General features: G+C 40.1%; 1 protein-coding gene and 1 long non-coding RNA gene across 2 annotated transcripts in view; one reads left to right on the top strand and one right to left on the bottom strand.

The window, feature by feature from the left end:
• Positions 1–25,944, bottom strand: part of hectd4 (HECT domain E3 ubiquitin protein ligase 4) — a 287,263-nt gene that overhangs the window by 46,982 nt on the left and 214,337 nt on the right. The window contains exons 51-61 of the mRNA XM_078554314.1: positions 25,463–25,599; positions 23,648–23,774; positions 17,896–18,033; positions 17,233–17,369; positions 16,084–16,248; positions 13,775–13,952; positions 11,970–12,175; positions 6,758–6,888; positions 4,786–4,991; positions 3,219–3,398; positions 459–1,750 (exon numbers count right to left, since the gene is read on the bottom strand). Of these exons, the coding sequence (XP_078410440.1) occupies positions 459–1,750; positions 3,219–3,398; positions 4,786–4,991; positions 6,758–6,888; positions 11,970–12,175; positions 13,775–13,952; positions 16,084–16,248; positions 17,233–17,369; positions 17,896–18,033; positions 23,648–23,774; positions 25,463–25,599 (2,897 nt within the window). The remainder of the gene's footprint in view (positions 1–458; positions 1,751–3,218; positions 3,399–4,785; positions 4,992–6,757; positions 6,889–11,969; positions 12,176–13,774; positions 13,953–16,083; positions 16,249–17,232; positions 17,370–17,895; positions 18,034–23,647; positions 23,775–25,462; positions 25,600–25,944) is intronic.
• Positions 25,750–25,944, top strand: part of LOC144687829 (uncharacterized) — a 701,476-nt gene continuing 701,281 nt past the window's right edge. Inside the window, exon 1 of the long non-coding RNA XR_013578217.1 lies at positions 25,750–25,782. This is a non-coding gene — a long non-coding RNA (uncharacterized LOC144687829). The remainder of the gene's footprint in view (positions 25,783–25,944) is intronic.

Here is a 25,944-nt window from a genome sequence, read left to right as displayed (position 1 = left end):
GGTCAGAATATGTAAAACCAACCTAAGCTTCATCCAATCTATTAAAGTAACATAACAAATAATTGCAAACTCATTACTTAAGAAGCTCTGGATGGTTGCATTAAAAATAAAACCATATCTTATGATGGCATAAACTACACAAGTGTAATAAGCATTCACAGATGTCATGGCCCAGAGGTTAATTTGCAGCTTCAAATGGTACTATATACCTGTTTAATAGCCTCAATTAAGAAAAACAATACAAGAGATTTAAAACTGAAATTATACTGCTAACTGCTACTGGCAATTGTGATGCAAAAGCGCTTGAATATTTCACAGCAAGGCCCAACAAGGGAATAACATGAATTCTAAAACAGAATTGAGAGAGAATTAAGACCAGGTTTTAAATTATAATCCCCACATCCTCCTTCACACTTTAAGCCACAGACTGAAGCCTGAATGGTAAATCTTAACCTTACCTCAACAATAGCGTAACCTTTGATGGGTCGTGTTACAAGTGGGTTGTTGTCCAGTGATGTGACTGTGTACATGGATCCTACATCAGAGATAGAAGCAGAGTCTGCACTGTCCATGGGTTCTCCTAGACTACCAAGACTGCCCAAGCTCCCAGTGCTGCATAGGGATAGATCCAGACTCTCCTGACTAGATACAGTGTGTGGATCAATCATTCCCTGTGGTGCAGCAATGTCATGACCTGCTTGAAACTGGTCTACTGAAAGGTCACTTATTGTCCGAGAAACACACTGTGAGCTGCAAATTGAGGTCTGGCTGGTAGAGGCAGAAGCACTCATACTCATTGCTGGTGTCACACTGCTGCCACTGCTTACATCCATACTGTCCATGCTGTTGACTGTTGTTGACTTAGCCAGTTCCAACTTGCTATCAGTTTTCACTTTCAACCTCTTAGGGTCATCATCTTGTAGCGGTATGTAAATTTCGTCTTTGAAGACGCCACCATGTGCACTACATGCCCGACGAATGGCACTTCGGACAACACATTCCTCAAGATGCGTTGGTATTCCTGAGATCACCAGCAACCTGCTGTGGGAGGTGGAACCTACTAAAGCCTGACAGGCATCTGAGATGGCATCATTTGTCACCCCTAGACCCTGGGGGTCCTTGTTGGTCAGGTGACGGAGGATCATGAGTAATGTCAAGGCCCTATGGAACCACAGCATGTCCTCTGGTTTACTTCCACCAATATTCAGTATAGATGTGTCATTCTCGCTGCCTCGAGATGTGAGCCGCTTCCCCGTTGCTGATGTCTTCTCTCGTTTCATTTTGACCTTCTTCCGCTTGGAGAGTAAGCTTGGGCTCTGTGGTGTCTGTCCTGGTGAAGAGGAAGAGGAGGAAGAAGAATCGCTGAGGCTTGGTGCGCTTGTGGAAGTCATCACATTGACCACTGTGCTCATATTGATGGGCAGTGTTACCTCCGCAACTGCAAGACAAATCTCCATCAAAGCATGGAAGTAGGTGGAGAAACGGCCTTGGTCAGTCACTCCAATTCCAATACCAGAGCTGTTCCCAGTCATCCAGTTTTGTGTTTCTTCATCATATAGTTTTCGGAGCTCAGTTTGTATTGCCATCAGAACAGCCAGGCATGGGTTCAACTGGATGGCAATGGATGAAGATAGACCAGCAGGACTCTTCTTCTGTTCCAGCTGATGGATTTTGCGCAGCAGTTCAGCTAGTAGATGGAATATCATCTCTTTTATGCTGGGGGACAGGTCTGTTGTCCACAAGAGGTTGGCTATACATTGGGGAAGTAATCAAATGCAGAAAAAAGGCATTAAAGTACATTCTCGTTAATGACAACATTTGCTTAAGGGCGACCCACATAGTACTTACACATTGCACACGAGGGAATGGGAGCAGAATAACAAATCAGCAAGGTTGCTGTGCCTGACCACTAACCCATGAGGCCAACTGAAATGTGTGTAGCTGGATGGAAGGCAAGATCAGGTTCAGCTTTGATCCTCCCATGATAGATTATTTTGCCTCATTTGGATGTAAGCATGATCAAGGCTCTCAGGGGCTTGAGAATCCTACAAGGTTCAAAATCTTCAGAAGGGGAGATAATTTTGGAAGGTGGACCTTAAATTGCAAAGCATTCAATTACACAAGGAGGCATTACAACTAGTATTGGCACACCAATCAGATCTAGCACTTCCTGTGCATTGGATGGCATTGACAAGTTACCATTTCTTCTGGGAATCAAGATCGAATCTATTCACTTTAGTCTGGACTTGGGACGCATTAGGGAAATACATTGTTACGAGGGTATGCACCTTTACTTTTTGACAATATGATTTTTCAACTTTCAACTGACTGAAACTTTTGCAATTTAAACTGAGACAGGGCAAACCGCTTAAAAAGATGCAAATTCCAAATTGGAGTTGAGAAACCACAAAGCACTCTCAGGAGTGTGAAGAGATAGACATTTCCGATAATCCAGAGGCCCATCAAAACTTTTAACTGTCTCAGGAAGAGGCATTAAAGATGCAAAGTACTGGTTATTGAAACAACGGCTGCCAAAGACAGTCCCACCCAAAACCTCTTTGAAATACACAATGGGTGAAATTTTTCAAGGCAAGGCTGCCCAGCCATACACGATCGAGAGCGAATGGGAGCCGAGAGAGAAGCCAACTCTACCAGAAACCTACCAGCGAAATTTTGTAATAATTGCAACATGTTCCACATCTGGCTGCATCGAAGAAACCAGCTAACCTGAATCAGCTGCACTGTTTAAAATCTATGCTTCAAGGACAAAGGGCAATTATGCGTATATTCTTTTACTTCTTTATTGGACTTTACCTCCCCTTATTTCTGATACACGTTTGTGTGTGTGTGTGTGTGTGTGTGTGTGCGCGCATGCAAGTGCACACGTATGTGCCTGCGTGAGGTCTGAATGCTCGATGTCGCGTTATTACTTTTCTTGGGTTTAGGGGTTAATAAATTTGTTTTTTGACTCAAGAAAACCTTGTTTGATTGGCTCCTTATTGCTCACAGGTTAAATAGTTAAATACCTTCTGATTTGGAAAGGTCATATCCTCATGAAAAAGAAACTTAAACCTTTGTTGTGATCAACCAAGGGAGTTGAATAGAGAGGAGCCAGTTCACCCCTTCTCACCTGGTCATAACATAAAAAAATTACATTTATGAATAAAACATGTACAAGATACACATTGCTCAAATCTGTTACTGGTAACTTGTCTTACCAAACAGTTCAACAACCTGCAGGAGAACTGATGCAGGAATGGCATCAAGTTCATCCTCGGATTTCCCGTCACTTTCTCCCAGTTTCCATGTTAGCAATTGTTCAGCAAATGCCATTGCCAGAGGAAATTCCAGAGGCAATGAATTTAACACCAGCACTGCACCAGGTGGTGGGGAGACACCTGGGAAGAGGAAATTCAAAAACAAATTAAATAATTAGCCTAAGAAAACCATGTGGGAAGCATGAACAAAAACAAACAACCAAACTTAGAACAACAGAACAGAGCTACACAGGAGTGGAGAAAAAGAGTCTAAAGAAATCTTATTTCAGTTGACGATATTAGTGATCTGGTACCAAAGCCAACTGAGAAGACACCACATGGTGTACCATTAAGCCATAAAGACCAGATACTCTCAGGTTTGATTCTAAAGCTAAGCAAAGCTTATCATAGCAGCAAGAAAAGCACCACAACTGAACACAAAACCTTTGGGTTTGGACTTGGGGAACAATATTTGAGAGCTCTCATTCCTCTCAGCATGTAGCAGGACTGCCAGCAACAGTGGAACGGTGTCTGCAACTCAACAAAGTGGATAGGTTCTTGGTAAGCAAGAGGGTGATAGGTTATCAGGGGTAGGTGGGATGCAGGTTTCAGGTTACTATCAGGTCAGTCATAATCTTATTAAATGGCGGAGCAGGCTCGAGGGGCTGAATGGCTTACTCCTGCTCCTTGTTTGTATGTTTGTAACACTTCCCAGGAGAGAAAAACTGGATTTTAAAAAATGCCAACTGAGGAGCATTGCTCTTTTAAGATCAAATCTTATTGGCCTAGATTCTGTGGGAATGATTGCCAAACTGTCAGTTAATTTCAGTTAAATGTGGAAATCCAAAAATTGCTCTGTGATTCTGTGCTTCTCCAGAGGGTGCGCTGTTGAGGCCTTCCAAGAATGCAATTAATTAGAAATTGATGAACTGAGGACAACTTCTTGTCTTATGTTCTTAGTTTCCCTATAAGAACCCTTGAAAAGGTTACACCCTGTTGAATGAGGTGCAACTGGGGTTTTAATGTTAAACAACCGCACTGAACTCAAATGAGCTATTTTATATTTGTTGAATGTTGCATTTTGCTATTGCGAACAGAGATTTCATTAAAAAAAAGTTTATGGCATTTTCTCTTCTATCTTAATCCCATGTCTGAGTCCCAATGATTTATTTCATTATATGCAAAAATTTAAAGTGAAAAGTGAAGGGATTCAGCAGATTTTCCTTCCTGGCTTGCTGTTTGTGAGAATACTTCAATGTGGTTGGTTGCTTAACCTGCTTGATGACATTACTGCTGCTGGATACCTTGACTTGGTGTTGGATTCAAATTGGCGCCAGAAGAGGGACATCCATGCCACAGCAATCCCTAGATCTTTATGGGCAACTTTCTTTGAGGTCAGAGAGAAGCACCATTGACCGCAAAATCCAGCCCAGTATATGCATATTTAAAAAAAAACTTAATGCTTCATTCAATTATTTTATATGTATTGGAAATCATGTTTGCAGGGCTATTCTAACCTTAGACATACCTAGTTTGACATGCAGCTTGTCAGTAGGGATGACAACAGAAGGGTACTGGTTTGTGGTGGGAGGTGGAGTCAAGCCAGTATTGGTTGGTGATGCATCTTTCGGGTAACAGACAGTTTCTGTAAGGTTAAGTTGTCCATTTCTCCGCACTTTGTGACCCAGTCCATATACCAGCACTCTAACCCATGGAGCCTTGTAGAGAGAGGAACTAAGCAATAAAAGCAGATAAAAGGATTAGAATAGTTTATAATTGTAATTTTAGGAACATTCACTAAGTTTTCCTAGTAGTACTGCCCTCATACTTCAAATAGATGCCCTCTATATAAAGTTCCATAGCCAGCAAACCTTCAGTGAAGTTGAGATTCATGCTCACCAATAGCATAATTCTCCAGCTCTTACTTTCACTAGTGAACACTGTAGTCAGTAGGTCAAATACTGGTGAATTTTCCCATTCCTTTAAAATGAAGGCAATTTTCTGTTCCTTGCAGCCAAATTTAGAGATCTCTAGCCACAACCATAAAGAGTTGTTGTAATTATGGGATAATCACTGGCTTGCTTGGATCAGGTAGACTGGTCCCTTTTTACATAAATGTAAGAGAGATCAAGTCTTTCAGAAATTGCTGGCAATTAAAGGATAATTTTTTTTTTTGCTTGGCAACAGAAAAATGTTGACAATAACCTAAATGATGGTGAGATAAAGCAACAACTAGAATAATCACTGACAAAATCAAGTTCAAATTAAGGTCAGAGATTGGTGAAGGTCTCTTCAAAAATGACTACGGCTGCCAGAGAGTGGTGAGCCTGTGGAATTCGCTATCACAGAAAGTAGTTGAGGCCAAAACATTGTATGTTTTCAGGAAGGAGTTAGATATAGCTCTTGGGGCGAAAGGAACCAAAAGATATGGGGAGAAAGCAGGAGCAGGCTATTGAGTTAGATGATCAGCCATGATCATAATGAATGGCGGAGCAGGCTCAAAAGGGCCGAATGGCCGACTCCTGCTCCTATTTTCTATATTTAAGTGCAGCTTCTTTGGAGTATATGTAACACTGTAGTCATTCTCTAGCAGACAAGTAAATGTTTATACTTACATAAAGATTTGACAACCTAGACTAAATGGCTGTCACCTAAATCAGGGCTGGATTGGATTGCAACTCCAGAAATTGAAGAACATGTTTATATCGTGTGGCATAATGGACTCTAGAATTTTCCCCACTACTGACGTCAGGCTGACTGGTCTATAATTCCCTGTTTTCTCTCTACCTCTCTTTTTAAATAGTGGGGTTACATTAGCTACCCTCCAATCTGTAGGAACTATTCCAGAGTCTATTGAGTCTCGGAAGATGACCACCAATGCATCCACTATTTCTAGGGCCACTTCCTTAGGTACTCTGGGATGTAGATTATCAGGCCCTGGGGATTTATCGGCCTTCAATCCCATCAATTTCCCCAACGCCATTTCCCTACTAATACTGATTTCTTTCAGTTCCTCCCTCTCACTAAACCCTGTGTTCCCCAACATTTCTGGTATGTTATTTGTGTCCTCCTTTGTGAAGACAGAACCAAATCTGTTGCATAACTTAGATAAAAACAAAAAGCTAAAAGCTACTGAGGATGCTGGAAATCCAAAACAAAAACAGAATTACCTGGAAAAACTCAGCAGGTCTGGCAGCATCGGTGGAGAAGAAATCAGTTAACGTTTCGAGTCCTCATGACCCTTTGGCAGAAGTTCTGCCGAAGGGTCATGAGGACTCGAAACGTTAACTGATTTCTTCTCCACCGATGCTGCCAGACCTGCTGAGTTTTTCCAGGTAATTCTGTTTTTGTTTCTGTTGCATAACTTGCTAGGTAATTAAAATAAAACAATTGCAGGAAATGTCAAGAGGCCATAAGATTGAGGGTTCAAACGTACAAGTTGAAACACTGAAACCTCCTCTAAATAGTCATTTCATTTAGTATTTTTCAATCATACTTACTCTTTCCGAAATCCTGCGGGGCTTTCCTTGCATGACACCATTACAAAGGCAGCCCCTGGAAAATGTACATCCATGCTCACTTTAGATTCTGTTACTGGGAACTCTTCAGATGGAAACTGTTCTGGTGAATGCTGCAATGCAACAGCATAAATGTCAATTCGATCAGTCACGAAAAAGGCAGTGCTGTCACTGGGATTTTGGGAAAGCATAATTTAAAAAATTTTTTAAACCACAAATCACAGCAACACCAGACGACAAAATAAACACATCAACTCTAAAATACAGAAATAACAGATATAAATATAAAAATTACAGAATTTACACAACTCTTAAATCCATAAAAATAGTTATTTACAGAAAACACACTAAACTGAGAAAGGGAATTCCAGTGTCACAGCTTGAGCAAGCGAGATGAATAGGTCTCTGTCCTCAGCCTTCTACACTGTTCTAATGAAGCTTAACGTGTTGTTAATTTCATTCAGTATATTTCAATCACGCTTATACTCTGAAATCCAACTGGGCTTTCCTTGCATAATGCCATTAAAAAGGCAGCCCCTGGAAATAGACATCCATTTTTTCGGACAACAGTGCCGGTGTACTGATTTGGTTGTTGCTGTTTGTAGCTCCCTGAGACACATCTTATGATTCTTTACATGTCATATTACTATCCCCTTTGCCTTACACCATCTTTCCTTTTGTCATTTAATCATTCCTGCTTTCCACCCTATCAAAGACCTTTTGCTCTTTCCTGCTCTTCTCCATTTTTTCTGCCTCTGTGCTTTCTTAAACCTGTTACATTTATAACTTTTTCCAGTCCGAATGAAAGGTCACTCACCTAAAACATTAGAAACTCAGTTTATTATATAATGCTAGCCTTCTGGCAGGATATCAATATTTGAACCAGCTTGGGTAGAGTTGAGATGGACAATATTTGGCTGATGTTTTTGCAATATATTTACTTTTTTTTAAAAAACTGCTCCTGATTTTAATACAGCGAAACTTTGTAAACTGATTGGCTAAGCATGCTGCAGCCCCAAGTGCTTTACCAGAACCTGAAGCTCACAAGGTCAGTTCCTGACCTCAGCTGTGACCATCAAGGCAGAAAAAGGCACCTTAGAGGCTAAGTGTTTCTCTAAAGGGATGGAGAAAGAAAAATAAGGAACAGTCAGCATCTCTACAAATTTCCCCACATCAAGTGTGGTTGGTTGCATAGCACCATGAAGGCTTTGGAAGTGATTGCACATTTCCTTGTCCTGCAACAACTAGATGTACAGCATAAACTTCTCAACATTTACTCTAAACCCAATGGCATCTGGTCAAACATGGGCTAGGAAATCTGCTGATTACCACCACCACCCCACCACTCTCAGCTGATGAATCAGTGCTCCTCCATGCTGACCACCACTTGGAGGAAGCACTGAGGGCAGCAAGGGCAAAGAATGTACTTTGGGTGGGGGACTTCAATGTCCATCGCCAACAGTGGCTCGGTAGCACCACTACAGACCGAGCCGGCCGAGTCCTAAAGGACATCACTGCTAGACTGTGTCTGCAGGTGGTGAGGGAACCAACAAGAGGGAAAAACATGCTTGACCTCATCCTCACCAATCTATCTGTCGCAGATGCATCCTGTTTTGTGCCACTACCAACGTATTAAGTGAGAAAGATTTCAAACAGATTTTGTAACTCAAAACTGGGCATCCATGAGGCACTGTGGGCCATCAGCAGCAACAGAACTGTATACAACCACAATCTGTAACCACATGGCCCAGCATATCCCCCACTCTACCATTACCATCAAGCCAGGGGGTCAAGCCTGGTTCAATGAAGAGTGTGGGAGGGCATGCCAGGAGCAGCACCAAGCATACCAAAAAATGAGGGGTCAACCTGGTAAAGCTACAACACAGGGCTACTTGCATGCCAAACAGCGAAAACAGCATGCAATAGACAGGGCTAACTGATCCCACAACCAACAGATCAGATCTAAGCTCTGCAGTATGGTCATAGCCAGTCATGAAGGGTGGTGGACAATTAAACAACCAACAGGAGGAGGTGGCTTCACAAATATCCCCATCAGCCAGCACATCAATGCAAAAGATAAGGCTGAAGCATTTGCAACAATCTTCAGCCAGAAATGTCAAGTGGATGATCCATCTGAGTCTCCTCCTGAAGCCCCCAGCATCACAGATCCAAGCCTTCAGCCAATTTGATTCACTCCACACAATATCAAGAAATGGCTGAAAGCACTGGATACTGCAAAGGCCATGGGCCCTGACAACATTCCAGCAATAGTATTGAAGTCGTGCTCCAGAACTATATGCACTCTTAGCCAAGCTGTTTCAGTACAGCTACAACACTGGCATGTAACCAGCAGAAAACTGCCTAGCTGTGTCCTGTCTACAAAAAAGCAGGACAAATCCAACCCAATCAATCACTGCCCCATTAGTCTACTCTTGATCATCACCAAAATGGTGGGAGGGGTTATTGGCACTGCTATCAAGCAGCACTTACTCAGCAACAGCCTGCTCAATGATTCTCAGTTTGGGTTCCGCCAGGGACACTTAGCTCCTAACCTCATTACAGCCTTGGTTCCAATATGGACAAAACAGCTGAACTCCAGAAGGAAGGTGAGACTGACTGTCTTCGACATCAGGGCGGCATTCGACTGAGTTTGGCATCAAGGAGGCCTAGCAAAACTGGAGGCAATGAGAATCAGGGGAAAATCCTCCGCTGGTTGGATTCAAAATTAGAATAAAGGAGGATGGCTGTGGTTGTTAGAGATCAATCATCTCTGTCCCAAGACATCACTGCAGGAGTTCTTCAGAGTAGTGTCGTAGGCCCAGTCATCTTCAGCTGCTTCATCAATGACCTTCCCTCCATCTCAAGGTCAGAAGTGGGGATGTTCACTGATGATTGCACAATGTTCAGCACCATTCACGACTCCTCAGAAACTGAAGCAGTCTGTGCCCATATGCATCAAGACCTGTGCAACACTCAAGTTTGGGTTGATAAGTGGCAAGGAACAGTCGTGTCACAGAAGTGCCAGTCAATGATCATCTCCAACAACAGAGAATCCAACCACCTCCCCATGACATTCAATGGCATTATTATCGCTGAATCCCCCACCAACATCATCTTGGGGGGGGTTACCATTGACCAGAAACTGAACTAGGCCAGCCACATAAATACATGGGCTACAAGAGTAGCTCAGAAGCTGGGAATTCTTCAGAGAATAACTCCCCAAAAGCCTATACACCATCTACAAGGCACAAGTCAGGAGTGTGATGGAATACTCTCCACTTTCTGCTTCAACAACACTCAAGAAGCTTGACACTATCCATGACAAAGCAGCTTACTTGACTGGCACCCCATCCACCATCTTCAACATCCACTCCCTCCACCTCTGATGCACAGTGGCAGCAGTGTGTACCATCTACAAGATGCACTTCAGCAACTCACCAAGGCTCCTTTGACAGCATCTACCATACCCATGACCTCTACCGCCTAGGAGGACAAGGGCAGCAGAGTGGATGGGAACACCACCACCTGCAAGTTCCCTTCCAAGCCACATATCATCCTGACTTGGAATTATATCACTGTTCCTACACTGCTGCTGGGTCAAAATCCTGGAACTCCCTCCCTAACAGCACTGTGGGTGTACCTACACCACATGGACTGCAGCGGTTCAAGAAGGCAGCTCACCACCACCTTCTCAAGAGCAATTAGGGATGGGCAATAAATGCTGGTCTAGCCCATGATGCCCACAATCCGTGAAAGAATAAAAAAAAGGAGGCTGAAAGATGGGGGATTCTAAATATCTATTCTTCACAAGGACACAAGCCTCCTGCTTCACACATACTGTTCTCAGTTTCAGAACGTTCTATATTCACAATTTGGCTGCTGAAAAGTAGGATTATTAAAATATTCTGAAGACTTACAAAAAAAAATGAAGTTCTTCAAGTGGTAATACCTCTGGGATTGCATAAGCACCTGGCCAGAAACGAGAGTTGTTGCTAGTCACAATAGTTAAATGTTTGATCAACCTTCCTTTCAGAAGCAAGTGAGTGGCTACCAATTAGTGTGGAGCCTGACAACTCAAATTAACACTGGAACACATTGCCTTGAAGTCAAGTACGGCTGAAATTCCAACTCCATTTCCATTTTAATTCTGCATTCTTCCAAATATTTTATATCTTTGGAGGGGATATTTTATTCACTTAAGCTTTCCTTCTCAAAGTGTCCCTCAGCCAACCTACACACTGGTTAAGAGTAGCCAGTCAATTTACATTGTTGCTTCTTCTGCTAGAATTTGGCGTGTTGGAGTAGCTAGAGATAATGTTTCCTCTGATTTTCCAAACCCAGAGTGATTGGGACTCTATGTGGTGTGCCCAACTGGATATAAATTTTTGTGGCACAGATGTTTATTCTGCTTTCTTCTCATCTCAGAAGTTTGCAGCCAAATATGGCCAATATCCTGTATTTATAGCCCCTACCCTATTCTCCAGTTACGATAAATGGTTGGTAATTATTCTTGCTCCTCTGCCAACTTCACCTGTTGATTCATTGAATTATAGAATAGTTATAGCACAGAAAGAAGCCATTCATCTCATCCCTTGTGTGGTAAATGCCTGAGCATAGAATCCATCGATTTTCTGTTGCTAGGAGCATGCAGAAATCAGGTTTTGAACAAAGTCACATCCTCTTATCTCAGATGCTGACTCATTTGTTATATATTCCCAGCATTCTATCCTGGGAAGTCAGAGTAGTTAAGCATAAAACTCAACATCAAACATCTATTATTTCTAACACATTCATCTGGTTTGGATATCTTCCAAATTCCCCACCTTCCAAGCAAAGCCTACCACTGAAAGAGACTACCTGCATATTGTTGCGTGAACTTTGAGGTACTGCACTGTCTTGAAACTGTGATTCCATGTATCAGTTCATATTACACTCATTCGTTCCCAATATTTCAAAATTGTGGAAATTCTTCCACCTTTTTAGTTTCTCCTGCAATCTCTAGGCTTTTAAAACCCATAATAATCTGCACTATCTGTCCATTTCCAGATGTATCTTTTTAACCTAGGTGGTATTATCTTTAAAGCAAGTGGCCAATGACAGAACAAGGTATTCCATTTGGATAATGGCTATAAATTTAGTTTCATTAAAAAAAAAATATTTTTGGTTTGTTAAATTGAAATTGAAGGAATCCTACCTGTAGGAAAGAGCAGATCTGTTTTGTTAAATCCAACAAACTATCTTCACCTTGGTGTAAAGCTCGTGTTATAGCAACTGTAAGCCATTCCCTGATGGAATTGGAGTTGCCCTGGTAGAAGAGGTCAGTGGGAGAGCAGTTCTGTCCCTGGTTACAGTGTTGGAGGGACTGAGCCAAAAGAATTGAATTGGAGCTGATTGTTCCATCTGTAGGGAAAGATACACAACAAATTTCTCAAATTATTTCACTGACCTCCCTTTTTCAGACACAGCGCCTTATTTTAATCACATGGCACTTAGACTAATTTTCTTCACTGATGTAGCACCCACTCATTTACACCCCAAACCCTACAGAGCTTAATCAACACAGGCCCTTGCAGGCAAGGGAGGAACATGAATTGTTGACTCAATTATTCATGGTTCCCAGCTTTGTTGATGCAAATGTTATTTAAGTGGACTAAAGGGGCTTTACCAGTCAGAGAAACTTGGCAGTAGCTAACTTGCCTACAGATTCTCATCTGCGTGTGTGGTTCTCTTTCCTCCATCCATTCATTCTTGATGTGTTATTAGCCAGAATCTGCCCATCAGAAACAAAATTTGCAAACAATTTTTTTTTAAACAATCAGGAGTTGAATGCAAGTTTGTTCCCTTCCCAACTTGCTGCAATATGGCAAACACAGAAGTGTCTTTTTACACATCTTTTTTTGTACTATGGCCCTATTTGCTGCTAGCCCGTTTCCTCTGCCTTCCACTTCTGCTTTTTACTTTACTGTCCTTTCATTTCTATTTTTGCTTCCCTCTCTTATGTCTGCCCACTCAGGTTCCCATCCCCCTACCAATCTAGTTTAAACCCTCACCCACAGTACTAGTAAATATTCCTGCGAGGATATTGGTCCCAGTTGTGCTGGGGTGAAACACATCAAGAGTGAATGGATGGAGGAAAGAGAACCATGCACACACAGACGAGAATCTGTCGGCATGTTAGCTACTGCTGCTATTTGCCTCCTAGCAGTTGTTTAATAAGGAACTCCAGAGAGCACAAATTTACTAGGCTCTTCCAGCTGTGGAATGGTGCTTGGGGAGCTCAAAAACTAGGGTATAGGGAAAATAGATTTTTTTTTAAAAGAAACTGACTCAATTTAAAATCTCGAAGGCAAAAATTCCTTGTTTCATACTTTTCTAGCTCTTTGAATGAAGTGTTTCCTATGTAACAGTTTGCATCTGCTGCTTTGCTTTTAATCCTTTCCATGCTGAATGTTAAGAATGTGCTTATTTCCTGTTTGAATTGTTTGATAGTGTGATCATTATAAATGATGCAATTGCCATTATTTCTGTCATTGCAGTTTTCTAGTCTGAACCTCAAATATGTGGGAAGGCACAAGAGAATGGGACTTCAGTTAATGAGACAACATATTATTTTGTGTCTATTTTTGCCGCAACACCAGGCACCAGTAGCTCATGCAATCTGCTCATGGCCTGATGTCGATTGCTTGGTAAGGCAGTCACTAGAAGCACATGCACTGGCCTGGTAATGGACTTCAACTTTTCAGACTTCTAGTCTCATATTTGGGATAGCAAGGGAGATACCTGTTAGGTGGCGCATTGCATGGGAATGAGTTTCTCTGACTGGTAAAGCCTCTTTAGTCCACTGAAATAACATTTGCATCAACAAAGTTGGGAACCATGACTAATTGAAACCCCAATTCATGTTCCTCCCTTGCCTGTAAGAGTTTGTGTTGATCAAGATTGCTTGAAAATATGCAAGCAGTTTATTTTTCAGCTTCATATCAGTTTGTTATTACCAACCTGATAGTGGTGGGGCCAGCAGCTGATTGGACAATAATTGCAGGTGCTCCAACGTGATGTCACGTACCGCAGGGATATGGAACAGTCGGGTGAAAGTGTGTGGTGATTTGGGAGCGAAGATGTTGAGCAATGCCATACGGCAATACAGTCTGGCCAAAGAAGCCTCACAACGCAGTAACTCTCTGTAATCAGTAGCAAAAAGATGAAAATAACCAAAGAAAATTGGGAAAAAAAGGAACAATTGAGATTAAGGCCTTAAGTCTAATTAATTATTGCACAAATTGTACCCCCTTCTCTACAATTATCAACTACATAATTTGGTGGGGGGTTGGGAGAGTGGTTTGGAGATTAGGGAGAAATGTTTTCTATGGCCACTGTGTTGTCCTTCCAATTTAAGTCACACTCACACCAGACCAAAGAATGGAAATGTTATATTTGGGCACATGGCCTCAGCATTTTTCATCTCATCTCCCATTTTGCTCACTGTATTCATTGAACCAACAAGAATGTGTGCCTATATTTGTTTTTCAGGGTGTGTGGAAGTGGTGGGCAAGGCAAAGAGAGACAAATAAGGCAGAAAGTCAAGAACAGTCTCAAGCTCATACTTTAAACGTTGAAGATGCAATTTTCATCAACAGAAAGCTCGGTAAAAAATATTTAGTTTATTTTGGATAATCATTTGAGAGTAAGGGCAATGAAAAGTATACATGGAGCCATTTTAGAAGCAACTGCTCTCTAAAAAATCATTTAAACAGCACATGAAAAACCTAAATATTTTATTTATCTTTGGCAGTGCCAGTTTATAATGTTCACATTTCAAGTGTCAGAATGTACACAAGACTCTGGTTATTACTAAGAGCACTTCTAAAGTTTTCAACCTAGCACTTGGTTTTTGTTCTCATACAATTTTTTAAAAAATGTTGGACAGTGAAGACCGATAACATCAGTGAGGGAAACAAGGAAGAGTTACTCTACTTTTGACACTGAAAGCAATCAGGCTTTGAGCACTACTTCAGGTAATGGTCATTTTGCTACCAATGCTGAGCTCCTCAATGGGGTCAAGGACAAGGAATCTAGTGCACTTACTCTCATGATCTACCTGTGAATATTTTCCCATGGATCTTATTTGTATTAAAGCTCACTTGACCCAATGTTCAGTAATTTTGGCAGAGAGCAAATTGACCCATACGGACCAGAAAGGTGCCAGGTTCAACTTTCAACGTGTTGTGTTGGCTGAGTAGTCAGGGCATCAATTGACTTGAGCAGCCGAAAATTAGAAAAGGGGAAATAAAAAAAGGATACACAGTTGGTGCCCCCCACCCTTGCCTTTTGGCTGCTACTCTGGAAGATTTGTGTGTTAACAGTGAGAAAAGACAGAAATCAGACTTGGCCGTGGAAAGTTGTGATGAAAAAGTCTAACGTACTCAGCCAAGGAACATGCATAATGGACACTTGTGGGAGGACCTAGAAAGTGCTCTTGCAACAAATTGAGAAACAGAGGGAAAGAGTAAAAATTGGCTAAAACACAAAAAGCATGTGTTACAACATCACCACTGACTTCCTCCACTTTAAAGGAACAAACATCTAGACTGATTCATTTGCAACGCAGCTTGTATTTTTAAATTGCCAACTAAGGTGAAGTACCAAAGTCAGCATACAAGTTAAAAAATGTGTAGAAAGTTTCAGTTTTAAAAGCCTGTTGACTGTAGGAGAAAGGGAGACAGCGAGGTAATAACAAAGGCTCTTTTCCTAGTCCAAAACAGAACAGGTGCGGGGCATTTAAAGAAATGTCTGCATGGGCAAATAGCTCACTGTGTGCTTAATACAGTAACTGAAAAACAGACTTTTACTGTCAACTTTATATTTAAAAATACTGAATTGACCATTGAAAAACTGGATAAAATGTCACCCTAAAAATAGTGTGCTAGAAAAGAAAGAGCTACATATGAAATTGAAGCCAATATTAATGATAGCAATAGGAGAAAGGCTTTATTGTCTGTTTATGGGCAACTATAAACCTCCTCCTATTTGATATGTTTTAAGATTGATTGGCATTCATGGTGGAACCAAACAAGTACAAAAAACTAAATTTATGTTGGGTAAATACACAGCATTCCTTGAATTTAACCTAAGCAATTTCCTCTTTAATGAAACCACTAACTCATCTTAACTGGAGTTTCAAGGGGTATTCAATGGGTTACAGGTCCTGATTGTATGGAATAACTTCTGATCTTGGACAGTGTGACACTGGTTTCAGTTATTCAAACTCCAAATTAGTTTCAAACATTGACCCTTAACTCTGAAATAACTTGCCTGTGGATCTGGATGTTTGTATTGTCCAGGGTGACTAGCCCATAAGCAGCTGTGCGTCTGTATCCTGTGGGAGGGCGCTCCAGCATGTCAATTGGGTACCAATAGCGAACTAGCACACCTTCACTTCGCAAGTACGTCTCCACCTGAACCAATTCATTTGCCTAAATTGGGGCAAAATGAGTGGGCAATGTGTTTTACATAAAGGTAGTGGTAATGCCTTATGAAATAGCAACAAGAGTGCAAACAGGAAAATGGGTGAACATTAAACAACCAGAATCCAGGATATTTGTCATGCTTATAATTGCATGAAAAAAAGGCAAGAGACATTGGTCAGTGGATGTGATTTGGTTTCCTGTTCTCTTCAGTGCCGTAAGCTGGCCATTTTGAGGATCTGAAGCAATTGATAAGCTGGTCTAGACAGGTACAAAAGTAGCCCATCACTACTCCAAAGGAAAGGTTTGACATTCATTTGGTACACAGAAACAGCCAAACATAGTTGGGTTCTTTTCTCCTGTTCCATATTGGAGTTGCATAAAACCATTAATCATTTTCTAAAACGGGAAAGATGACTCCAAATTCTGTTGTGAAGAATTGTTTGACATGCTCAATTCCTAACACTAGATATTACTGGTCCAGTTCTTAGACATACCAGTGGAAGTAATGGCTAATTACAACAATTCGTAGCCATTTTTTGCATTCCTCTGTTGAGCTTCACTTTAAACATGCCTTTTGATTCACAACTAAAACAATGTTTTCTAAAGCATTTCATTTCTTTTAGGCACTGAAGATTGACATCACTTGGGATATCAAAGAAGAAACGACTGATTGCAGACATGCTGCATTTTCTGACCTTCTGTGGAACAAGGCCTCCTGTACTCTCACTTTCACCTTTTCTTCAGCATCACATAATTTTCTCACCTAGGAAGGCACTGAGCCTAACCATGCCTTCTGTCAATTCAGTGGCAATAATGTCAGTTTCTGGACAGAGCACCCCAGTTAGAATTTCGTCTGTTTCTGTTGTGCCCCAAAGATGCAACACCCTGTTTCAGCATGCCACTCCATTTAAGAACCTAGAAAATCTTATACATTTAGGGACAATAAATTCAATTGATTGAGGTTCTCAGCTGAAAAGTTTTTTAGCCTACCGTATCAACATCAAGAACAACTCCATTCAAGCCAAATGTTTTCATCATTCCTCGGATGGCAAACTTCGGTAAAGCAGTGCCACCAGTGCTGCTGTTGAGATTATTACTATCTGGATACCGGATCACCACAGTTAGGCCTGTAGTCAGACAAAACAAATCATTATTTAACACTGGTACTAGAACAAATGTACTCACCCACCAAAATGTACTCACATTAAATGCAATATTCTCTGGACCCCACAGGTCTCCTCTAAACAAAGTTAATCAATGTCAGCTCAATTCTGTTGTATAGGCCAACAATGAAAAAAAGCACAGTTGGTCTAGAGGCTCAACGTTTCTGTATGGGCCGAACAACTGCTGATGGAAGCTATTTACCTGAACCCCTAATGCACACTACGTTTAAATATATTGAGGAGGACTTTGATGTCTCTGATTGCATTGCTGCAAGATTTCCTCTAAGGGTATTTGCTATTTGAAAGCAATTCTCTTTTATAAAAGTGCTTCATGGAAGCAACCTTGTAGCAGGTAAAATGGGCAGACTGCAATGGGCACAGAACTTAACTCCAAAAGCAAATCATCTACTTCAAAGCGATCAGGAGAAATGCAGAGCTACAAACTACATGATAAATCCATCAAACTTAGTGCTAAAGGAAAAATAATTACCTTTGCGAACTTTATCTGTTGTGAATTTATTGGCTTCATCTTTAATGTCCTCAATGGTTGGGAGGTAGAGATCTCTAGGTATGCCACCATTCTCTTCATATAGGAACTCGACAGTCTGACGAGCAATATCCACCATACCTGTTGAAAACCAATTATCCATTTGAAGATTGTTGTTTGTTGTACAGAACTTGAGTATTGCTGGAAAAAAGAGAGACATTTTATCAAAATTTTTCGTCTTGCACTGATCAGGACAATTCGCAAAAATACAATGGAAGGGAAAACAAGAAATTTATACTGTGAGAGAAGAGAGTGCTGATTGGTTTGCAAGTGTACTCTGATTGGCAGAAGCGTTGCCATGGATAATGCACCAGTTGATGCAACGCCTCTACCCAGAGTCCACTTGTGAACCAATCAGCACTCTCTTCTCATACTGTATAAATTTGATTTCCTTGCATTTCTTGCGAAATGTCCTGAGTGAAAGATGAAAAGCTTCGACAAAATGTCTCTTTTTTTTCAACAATACTCATTTGAAAATTATAATGTAACTTAACCGATGTACCTGAACAATTGTATAACGTTAAAATCACAAATGCTACCATAAAATTACAAATGCAGGGATAACATTAGTGTCTGTATGTCTTCATTATAGTTGGAGGGATTTAAAAAAATCTTTGCGTGGAGGAAAAATCTTAGCTTTGATTTTCACTGTGCATGTTTACCATTCCAAAACTAAGATTGGTCAGTGGATCATTCAGGTATTAAAAACATGTTTTGGAAATGCTAAGTGAAACACTTCAAGATTCAATGCTGTCTAACATTGTAATCATGGAATTTGTGTCATCACAATTGGCAACAAGTCTGAAACAATATCAGAAATGCATTTCTGCAAAGTGAGTACAATGAAAAAAATTAGTATGTGTAATCCTCTGGCAATTAGATTAAATGGACATCTGATAAACTGTCCCTTCATAATGCAGTCACACAACTCCATGCTTTTGCTGAAGAAAATATTTAAAGGGTTTTCACTTAAGATAATTTCAAGCATTGAACCCCATTTATCAAGAGGGACCAATTCAACCACCTGGCAGAGGCCAAAGATTGCTATGGAACTTGCTGGGTTTACTTAAGACTTTTGGCAGCTATTGCTGTTTAGGATAAACTGATCCACTGATTTAGTGATAAGGTAATCTCTGTAGCACAATTTTCATCCTCCCACTGTTCCCCTTGCTTCCCAGGAAACAGGATATGGCTATTTAAAAAGTGCCATGAAAATTAATGATATTGGAGTTGCTAAATGCATGTACTTTGTCATCTCATTTTGCTTTTCCCTATGTTTGTAATTATGAAGATATACTTGTCATTCCTTCTCACCAGTCTTGAATTTGTCATGTTTCTTCCCTTCTTTGAACTTTAACTCTTCTGGTTGATGCACATTTTTGTTTTTACCTCTGCAGCTAGATAAGCTCATTCTAACTGTGTTTTTAAGTCCTCCGCTGTTTGCTACTGCCCTACTTGCCATAAAATTTAATAAGTTGAATACCTTGTGTTGGTATTATTAAAACCTTTTTATTTTCACATCAGATATATTTTCTTTGGGTTTGGCATCACAGACAACTACTGTAGGCAAATCCCTGGCACCCTGTGAATTGGATGAAGTTTTTACCCAATTAGTTCCTAGATAATTTGAAGCGAGCCTAAGGGTCAAACAAAAAACCCTTACTGCAACTTAATGATTATATCAAATGATCCTTTCTAACTATCAAAGGTAGCAGAATAAAATGGATCATTGCTTATGCTATAAAATGGCCAATGGGTTAAACTGTAAACAGTTAAATGAACAGTTTCAGTAACACATTGTAGCTTTACTATAATTACAAGCTTAACTATTCCTTCTTGGAAGAAAGAAAATTAACCTGACTTAATCTTTTGTGGCAGCTTGCTGCTGACAAAGTTTCTCTAGCTAATTTCTCACTGCTGGTTTCAGGCAGACTACTTAAACAAAATGATATACTCTCAGCATTCTGGCCAAGACAAAAATTAAATAAAGTATGCATCTCAAACTCAAATTGAGTTGATAATCAAATATATATTCAAACAAAATCAACAGGAAACTTGGGCTTCAAATTAATACCTTGGTCTTTCCTTCAGATACCTACCATGGGCATTACATTTGTCCTAGAATGATTGCACGTAAGTTGTGCTATTTCCAAGAATAAACTTGGACAAAGTTCACTCAAGGTTTGACAAAGGCAAATAACACATTATAGATAAAATGGTTTCATTTTTGTCTTAGCACCCTTTAGTGGTAATGCGAGGTGTCTTAAACAACTAGAACTGCAAACTGTTGCCCTTATCAATGTTGCTACCTCTACCTATTCTACCAACAACAGATTACTAGGGTATTTATTATACTACTGTTTGTGGGTTTCTGAGTGAAAAACGGCCACTGCACTCCAAAGTAATTAATTTGAGGCACTTCTGAGTTGTGTAATACAGGGCTATAAGATTTCATATTTTCTTTAATAGATCCATACATTTAATGGCGATACTCAATTGCTCCTTGTTCGCACATTTTGCACTTTTAAACCTGCTGATCACAAGCAGCTGAGAGTAGTCGATGTGCATGCAATCAGTTGCTCAGCAACATGAACATACGAATTAGGAGTAGGACACTCGGCCCCTCGAGCCTGCTCTGCCATTCAAAGTCATGGTTGATCTCATTATAGCATCAATTTCACATTTCCACCTACCCTGATAACCTTTCACCCCCTTGCTTATCAAGAATATATCTAGCTCTGCCTTAAAAATGTTCAAAGACTCTGCTTCCATCGGCCTTTGAGGAAAAGAGTTCCAAAGACTCACGACCCTCTGAGAAAAAACTTTCCTTATCTGTCTTAAATGACGACCCCTTATTTTTAAACAGTGACCCCTAGTTCTAGATTCTCCCACAAGAGGAAACATCCTCTCCACATTGTCAAGATCCTGCATGTTTCAATCAAGTCGTCTCTTACTCTTCGAAACTAACTCAATCTTTCCTCATAAGACAATCCTCCCATTCCAGGTACTCATCTCGTAAGTCTTCTCTGAACACATTTACATCCTTCCTTAAATAAGGAGACCAATACTGTACACAGTACTCCAGATGTGGTCTCGCCAATGACCTGTACAACTGAAGCATAGCCTCCTTTCTTCTCTATTCAATTCCCCTTGCAATCAACGATAATATTCTATTAGCTTTCCTAATTACTTGCTGTATCTGCATACTTATCTCTTGCAATCCATGCACTCAGACACCCAGATCCCTCTGCAATTCAGAGCTTTGCAATCTCTCACCATTTGGATAATATGCTTTTTTAAAATTCTTGTCAAAATGGCCAATTTCACAAATTTCCCAACATTACAACCCATTTGCCAGATCTTTGCCCACTCACCTGACCTATCTTGACCCTTTGTAGCCTCAAGTCCTCTTCACAATTTACTTTTCTAACTATCTTTATGTCATCAGCAAATTTAGCAATCATACCTTCAGTCCCTTCACTCAAGTCATTTATATAATTTGTAAAAATGTTGAGGCCTCAGCACTGATCCCAGTGGCACTCCACTCATTACATCTTCCCAACCAGAAAATGACCCATTTATGCCTACACTGCTTCTTGTTAGCTAGCTAATTTTCTATCCATGCCAATATGTCAGCCCCTACACCATGAGCTTTTATTTTCCGCAATAACCTTTGATGTGGCACCTTCTGGAAATCTAAGTACAGTACATCTACCAGTTCTCCTTTATCCATAGCATGTTATTTCTTCAAAGAACTCCAATAAGTTGGTTAAACTTGATTTCCCTCTCACAGAACCATGTTGACTCTGCCTTATTATGTTAAATTTATCGAAGTGTCCTGTTACAGCACTTTTAATAATAGATTCTAACATTTTCCCTATTCCAGATGGTAAGCTAACTGGTCTGTAGTTTTCTGCATTCTGTCTCCCTCCCTTTTTGAATAAAGGAGTTACATTCACTATTTTCTAATCTAATAGAACTTTCCCCAAATCTAGGGAATTTTGGAAAGTTAAAACCAACGCATCAACTATCTCACTAGCAACTTCTTTTAAGACCCTAGGATGAAGTCCATAAGGACCCGGGGATTTGTCAGCCTGCAGCTCCAACAATTTGCCCAAAACCACTTCCCTGGCGATTGTAATTTTCTCGAGATCCTCCCTCCTTTCCACTTCATGATTTGTAGCTATTTCTGGGATGTTACTTTTATCCTCTATCGTGAAGACCGATGCAAAATACCTGTTCCATTCATCTTCCATCTCCTTATTTTCCAGTATTAATTCCCTAGAGTCATTTTCTATAGGACCAACGCTCACTTTGTTAGCTCTTTTCTTTTTAAAATATCAATAGAACGCTTCCTGTCTGTTTTAATATTTCTAGCTAGCTTTCTCTCATACCCTAATTTTTCCCTCGTTAGCTTTTTAGTCATTCTTTGATTTTTAAAATATTCTGTCCAACCTTCTGACCTGCCACCCATCCTTGTGCAATTATATGCTTTTTCTTTAAGTTTGATACTATCTTTAATCTTTTTAGTTAACCATGGATGGTGGGTCCTGCCCTTTGAATTTTTTGTTCTTGTTGAAATGTATCCGTTCTGCGCATTCTGAAATATCCCTTTAAATGTCTGCTACTGCATCTCTATTGACCTATCCCATAACCTAATTTGTCAGTTCACTTCAGCTAGCTCTGCTTTCATACACTCATAATTACCCTTATTTAAGTTTAAAATACTAGCCATAGAATCACTTTTCTCTCCCTCAAACTGAATGTCAAGTTCAATCATATTATGATCGCTGCTACCTAGGGGCTTCCTTCACTGTGAGGTCATTAATTAATCCTATCTCGTTGCACAATACCAGATCTTGTTTCGCCTGCTCTCTGGTTGTCTCCAGAACGTGCTGTCGTAAGAAACTATCACAAAAACATTTTATGAACTCATCTAGGCTACCTTTGCCCATCTGATTTTCCCCAGTCTATATGTAGATTAAAATCCATGATTATCGCTGTTCCTATCCGATAAACTCTCATAATTTCTTCCTTTATATTCTGTCCTACCGTGATGGTATTATTAGGGGGCCTGTACACCACTCCCACAAACTGCAACTGACATTCCTGTTACAGTCAATTATTGCCAATGGAGAAGAGCTACCAGGCTGTCACGGAAAAGGCAACTTTTACACAAAATATCTAAACCTAGGACTCCTTATGACAAGAGCTTGTATTTATATAGCATTTTTAACATGACCAAATGTCCCAAGGTCCTTCAAAGGAGCACTGTAAAGCAAAGTGTGACACCTAGTCACATAAGGAGATACTGGGATAGATGGCCAAAAGCTTGATCAAAGAGCTTGAAAAGAGTAAAGAGAGACAGAGAAGTTTAAGGGAGCTGAGGGCCTTGGAAGCTGAAGGCACAGTCACCAATGGTAGAGTGAAAATTGGAGATATCAAGAGGTCAGAATTTGAAGATGGCGGATATCTCAGAAGGTTGTGGGACTGCAGGAGATTACAGACAAAGCCACAGAGGGATTTGAAAACAAGAATGGCGAACAGTTAAAAAACAAAAGGAACATTTCAGAAACCCAATGTGTTCAGAGATGTGTCTTCAAAATAGGAGCATGTAACAATTCAACAGAATACTTTTCTCTTGAACAATCTGCTAAGGTTATTCATTCATCACACTAGATCACTTGGAACTTACCAAGCTGCAGTGCACCCTTTATCTGATCTAATCCAGACTTTCTTTCTGCTTCATTCCGGAATCGCCTGCGAATTGTAGGAAAGACTTTGGTTTCCCAGGCTTTGACTAAAAGTGCATAGTGATCCTCCTGTGGAAGGACAACATAAGAAATCACAGAAACCAGACACTGCTAATTTGCCAAACAACATTCTCCAATTAATGGGAAAAAGTGAAGCTATAACAAAAAATACCTCACTAACTCCGGTTTTGAATTAAACCAGGAACCCGGCTAATTTTTCACTTTTTTGCAAGTATTTTTCATTCAATATAGTTGTGTCCATTTCTCAAATAACATGATATAGAAAGCACACAAGTTATAATACGTTACAAGGAGAATAACTTATATCGAAATACACGGGACAGAATTATACACCTCATGAGTGGGCTGACCGAATAACTCATGAATCATGAAGATATAAATTCTATGCCACAGGTCTTCATGATCTATCATGGTTAGATCAGATGGAATAAATTAAGTAAAAGATGCATTTCAAAGTGTATCATGGGTTATTTATGAATTGTTACATTACCAATGCTAACCAATGGGATTTGGGTTTATGGTGGGTCTAAACTTGAATACGTGCCACTATAGCATATGCTATTATCACGGTGCAAAAATTCCAACAAATTAAGGCTACAGTGACTTGTGTCATAATTTGTGGGGGTTTCTGTGCCATCCAACCATTAACCTCATCAAAAAATGACTAGGTGATCATTTATTATAGCCCCAGCCCCATTAAAAATCAATGACAATTGTAAATTTGCCATGTTTAAGCCATTTTTCACATAGCTGCATCTTAAGCCTGAAAAATAGTGGAATCGGAAACCTAACAGTTGCATTACTTGTGGACTTGCATTTGAGGAAGCAATTATTTTAGAGTTTCACCAAAAGAAGAAACCACAAACACACTGATGTATGTATTACAAAACTGCTATAATTTTAAAAATGCAAAATTAAAAATGAGACGTAATGCAATTTAACACAGGAGGCAGTGAATTCCAATGGGATAAGACTGCTGCCATTTGCCAGTGAGAGTTCCACGGCGATACATGAAGTTTACAAATCTCGCTTTAACCGTATGTCAGTTGCCTTCTTTGCAAATAGGTGTACCATATATGGATGATGGCTTCTACTTAGATAGTAGCAAAACAGTAAAAACTGAGTTGCCTGCTTAAAACCGCAGCAATTTGCATCTGAGAAAATCAGAATCTCCCCAAGCTCTACATATTCAAAGACAATGGCTGTCTCAGGTGATGTGATGCTATTTAAATATCAGCCACTATTATTAAAACATAACAAAAAGTGGTGAGTATAGTAAAAATTGCCATATCCCAACATGAAAGCTTAACGAGAATTTTAGTCATCTTTTATAATTCTACTGGTTCATTTAACAACAACCAGCTACGGTGATCTCTCTTCTGGCCCTTCATCATCTGGTATATGTCATTTCAGTGGCAGGATCAAAATATTGGCCACAACATCTCAAATTTACTATTATCAGCAGTGTATTCTATTCAGTTCCCCTGCAAATTGTGGCATCAACTACCACTGGAGTATTAGGGAGCACAACTGTCTAACTTATGGCATCTGTCAATAATATCACCATTGCAGTGGCTTTTGAACCCATCGTTTATAAACTCTGAATTGATGTTCAGGTTTCTTATTCTGGAAAAGGGGACAGAACTGACTCAAAAAACATATGAATACTCCCAATACAAAGACAAGAAAACAAACAGATAATTTTCATCGCTAACTTGAAGTCGCCTATCACTTACTCTTGGAACGTCGTCATCATCATCATCATCACTTTCGTCATCAGCTACTGGTGATGGATGACAGGATGGACCAGATATCAAAAAGTTTTCATAGCTCAATTCCACTTTGTAATGGCAAGAGGCATCACTGTCATATTCTGTAAGTGAGGGAATAAGAGATGCCACATTAGGCACGTTTTTTGCTCATTCTCCTACCATCAAGTGGCATCTTTAAGAACTTGTAAAAATTTTGATCCAGTCTAAATGAATAGTCAAAAGCAAAATATTGCAGATGCTGGAAATCTGAAATAAAAACAGAAAATGCTGGAAATACTCAGCAGGTCTGGCAGTATCTGTAGAGAGAAAAGCAGAGTTAACGTTTCAAGTTGTGACCTTTCATCAGAACTCTTGTTCGGATCTTGTCAAATTTTGTTATCTCCAAGGTTACAGGCTTGAGAAAGGAATCAAGACACATAATTCAAACATATACAACACTGTTTGTT

The sequence above is a fragment of the Cetorhinus maximus genome, chromosome 12 (assembly GCF_964194155.1).
Source record: "Cetorhinus maximus chromosome 12, sCetMax3.hap1.1, whole genome shotgun sequence".
Classification (NCBI taxonomy): Eukaryota; Metazoa; Chordata; class Chondrichthyes; order Lamniformes; family Cetorhinidae; genus Cetorhinus; species Cetorhinus maximus.
The sequence above is the reverse complement of the archived record's forward strand: the minus strand, read 5'-3'. Positions and strand labels throughout refer to the sequence as shown.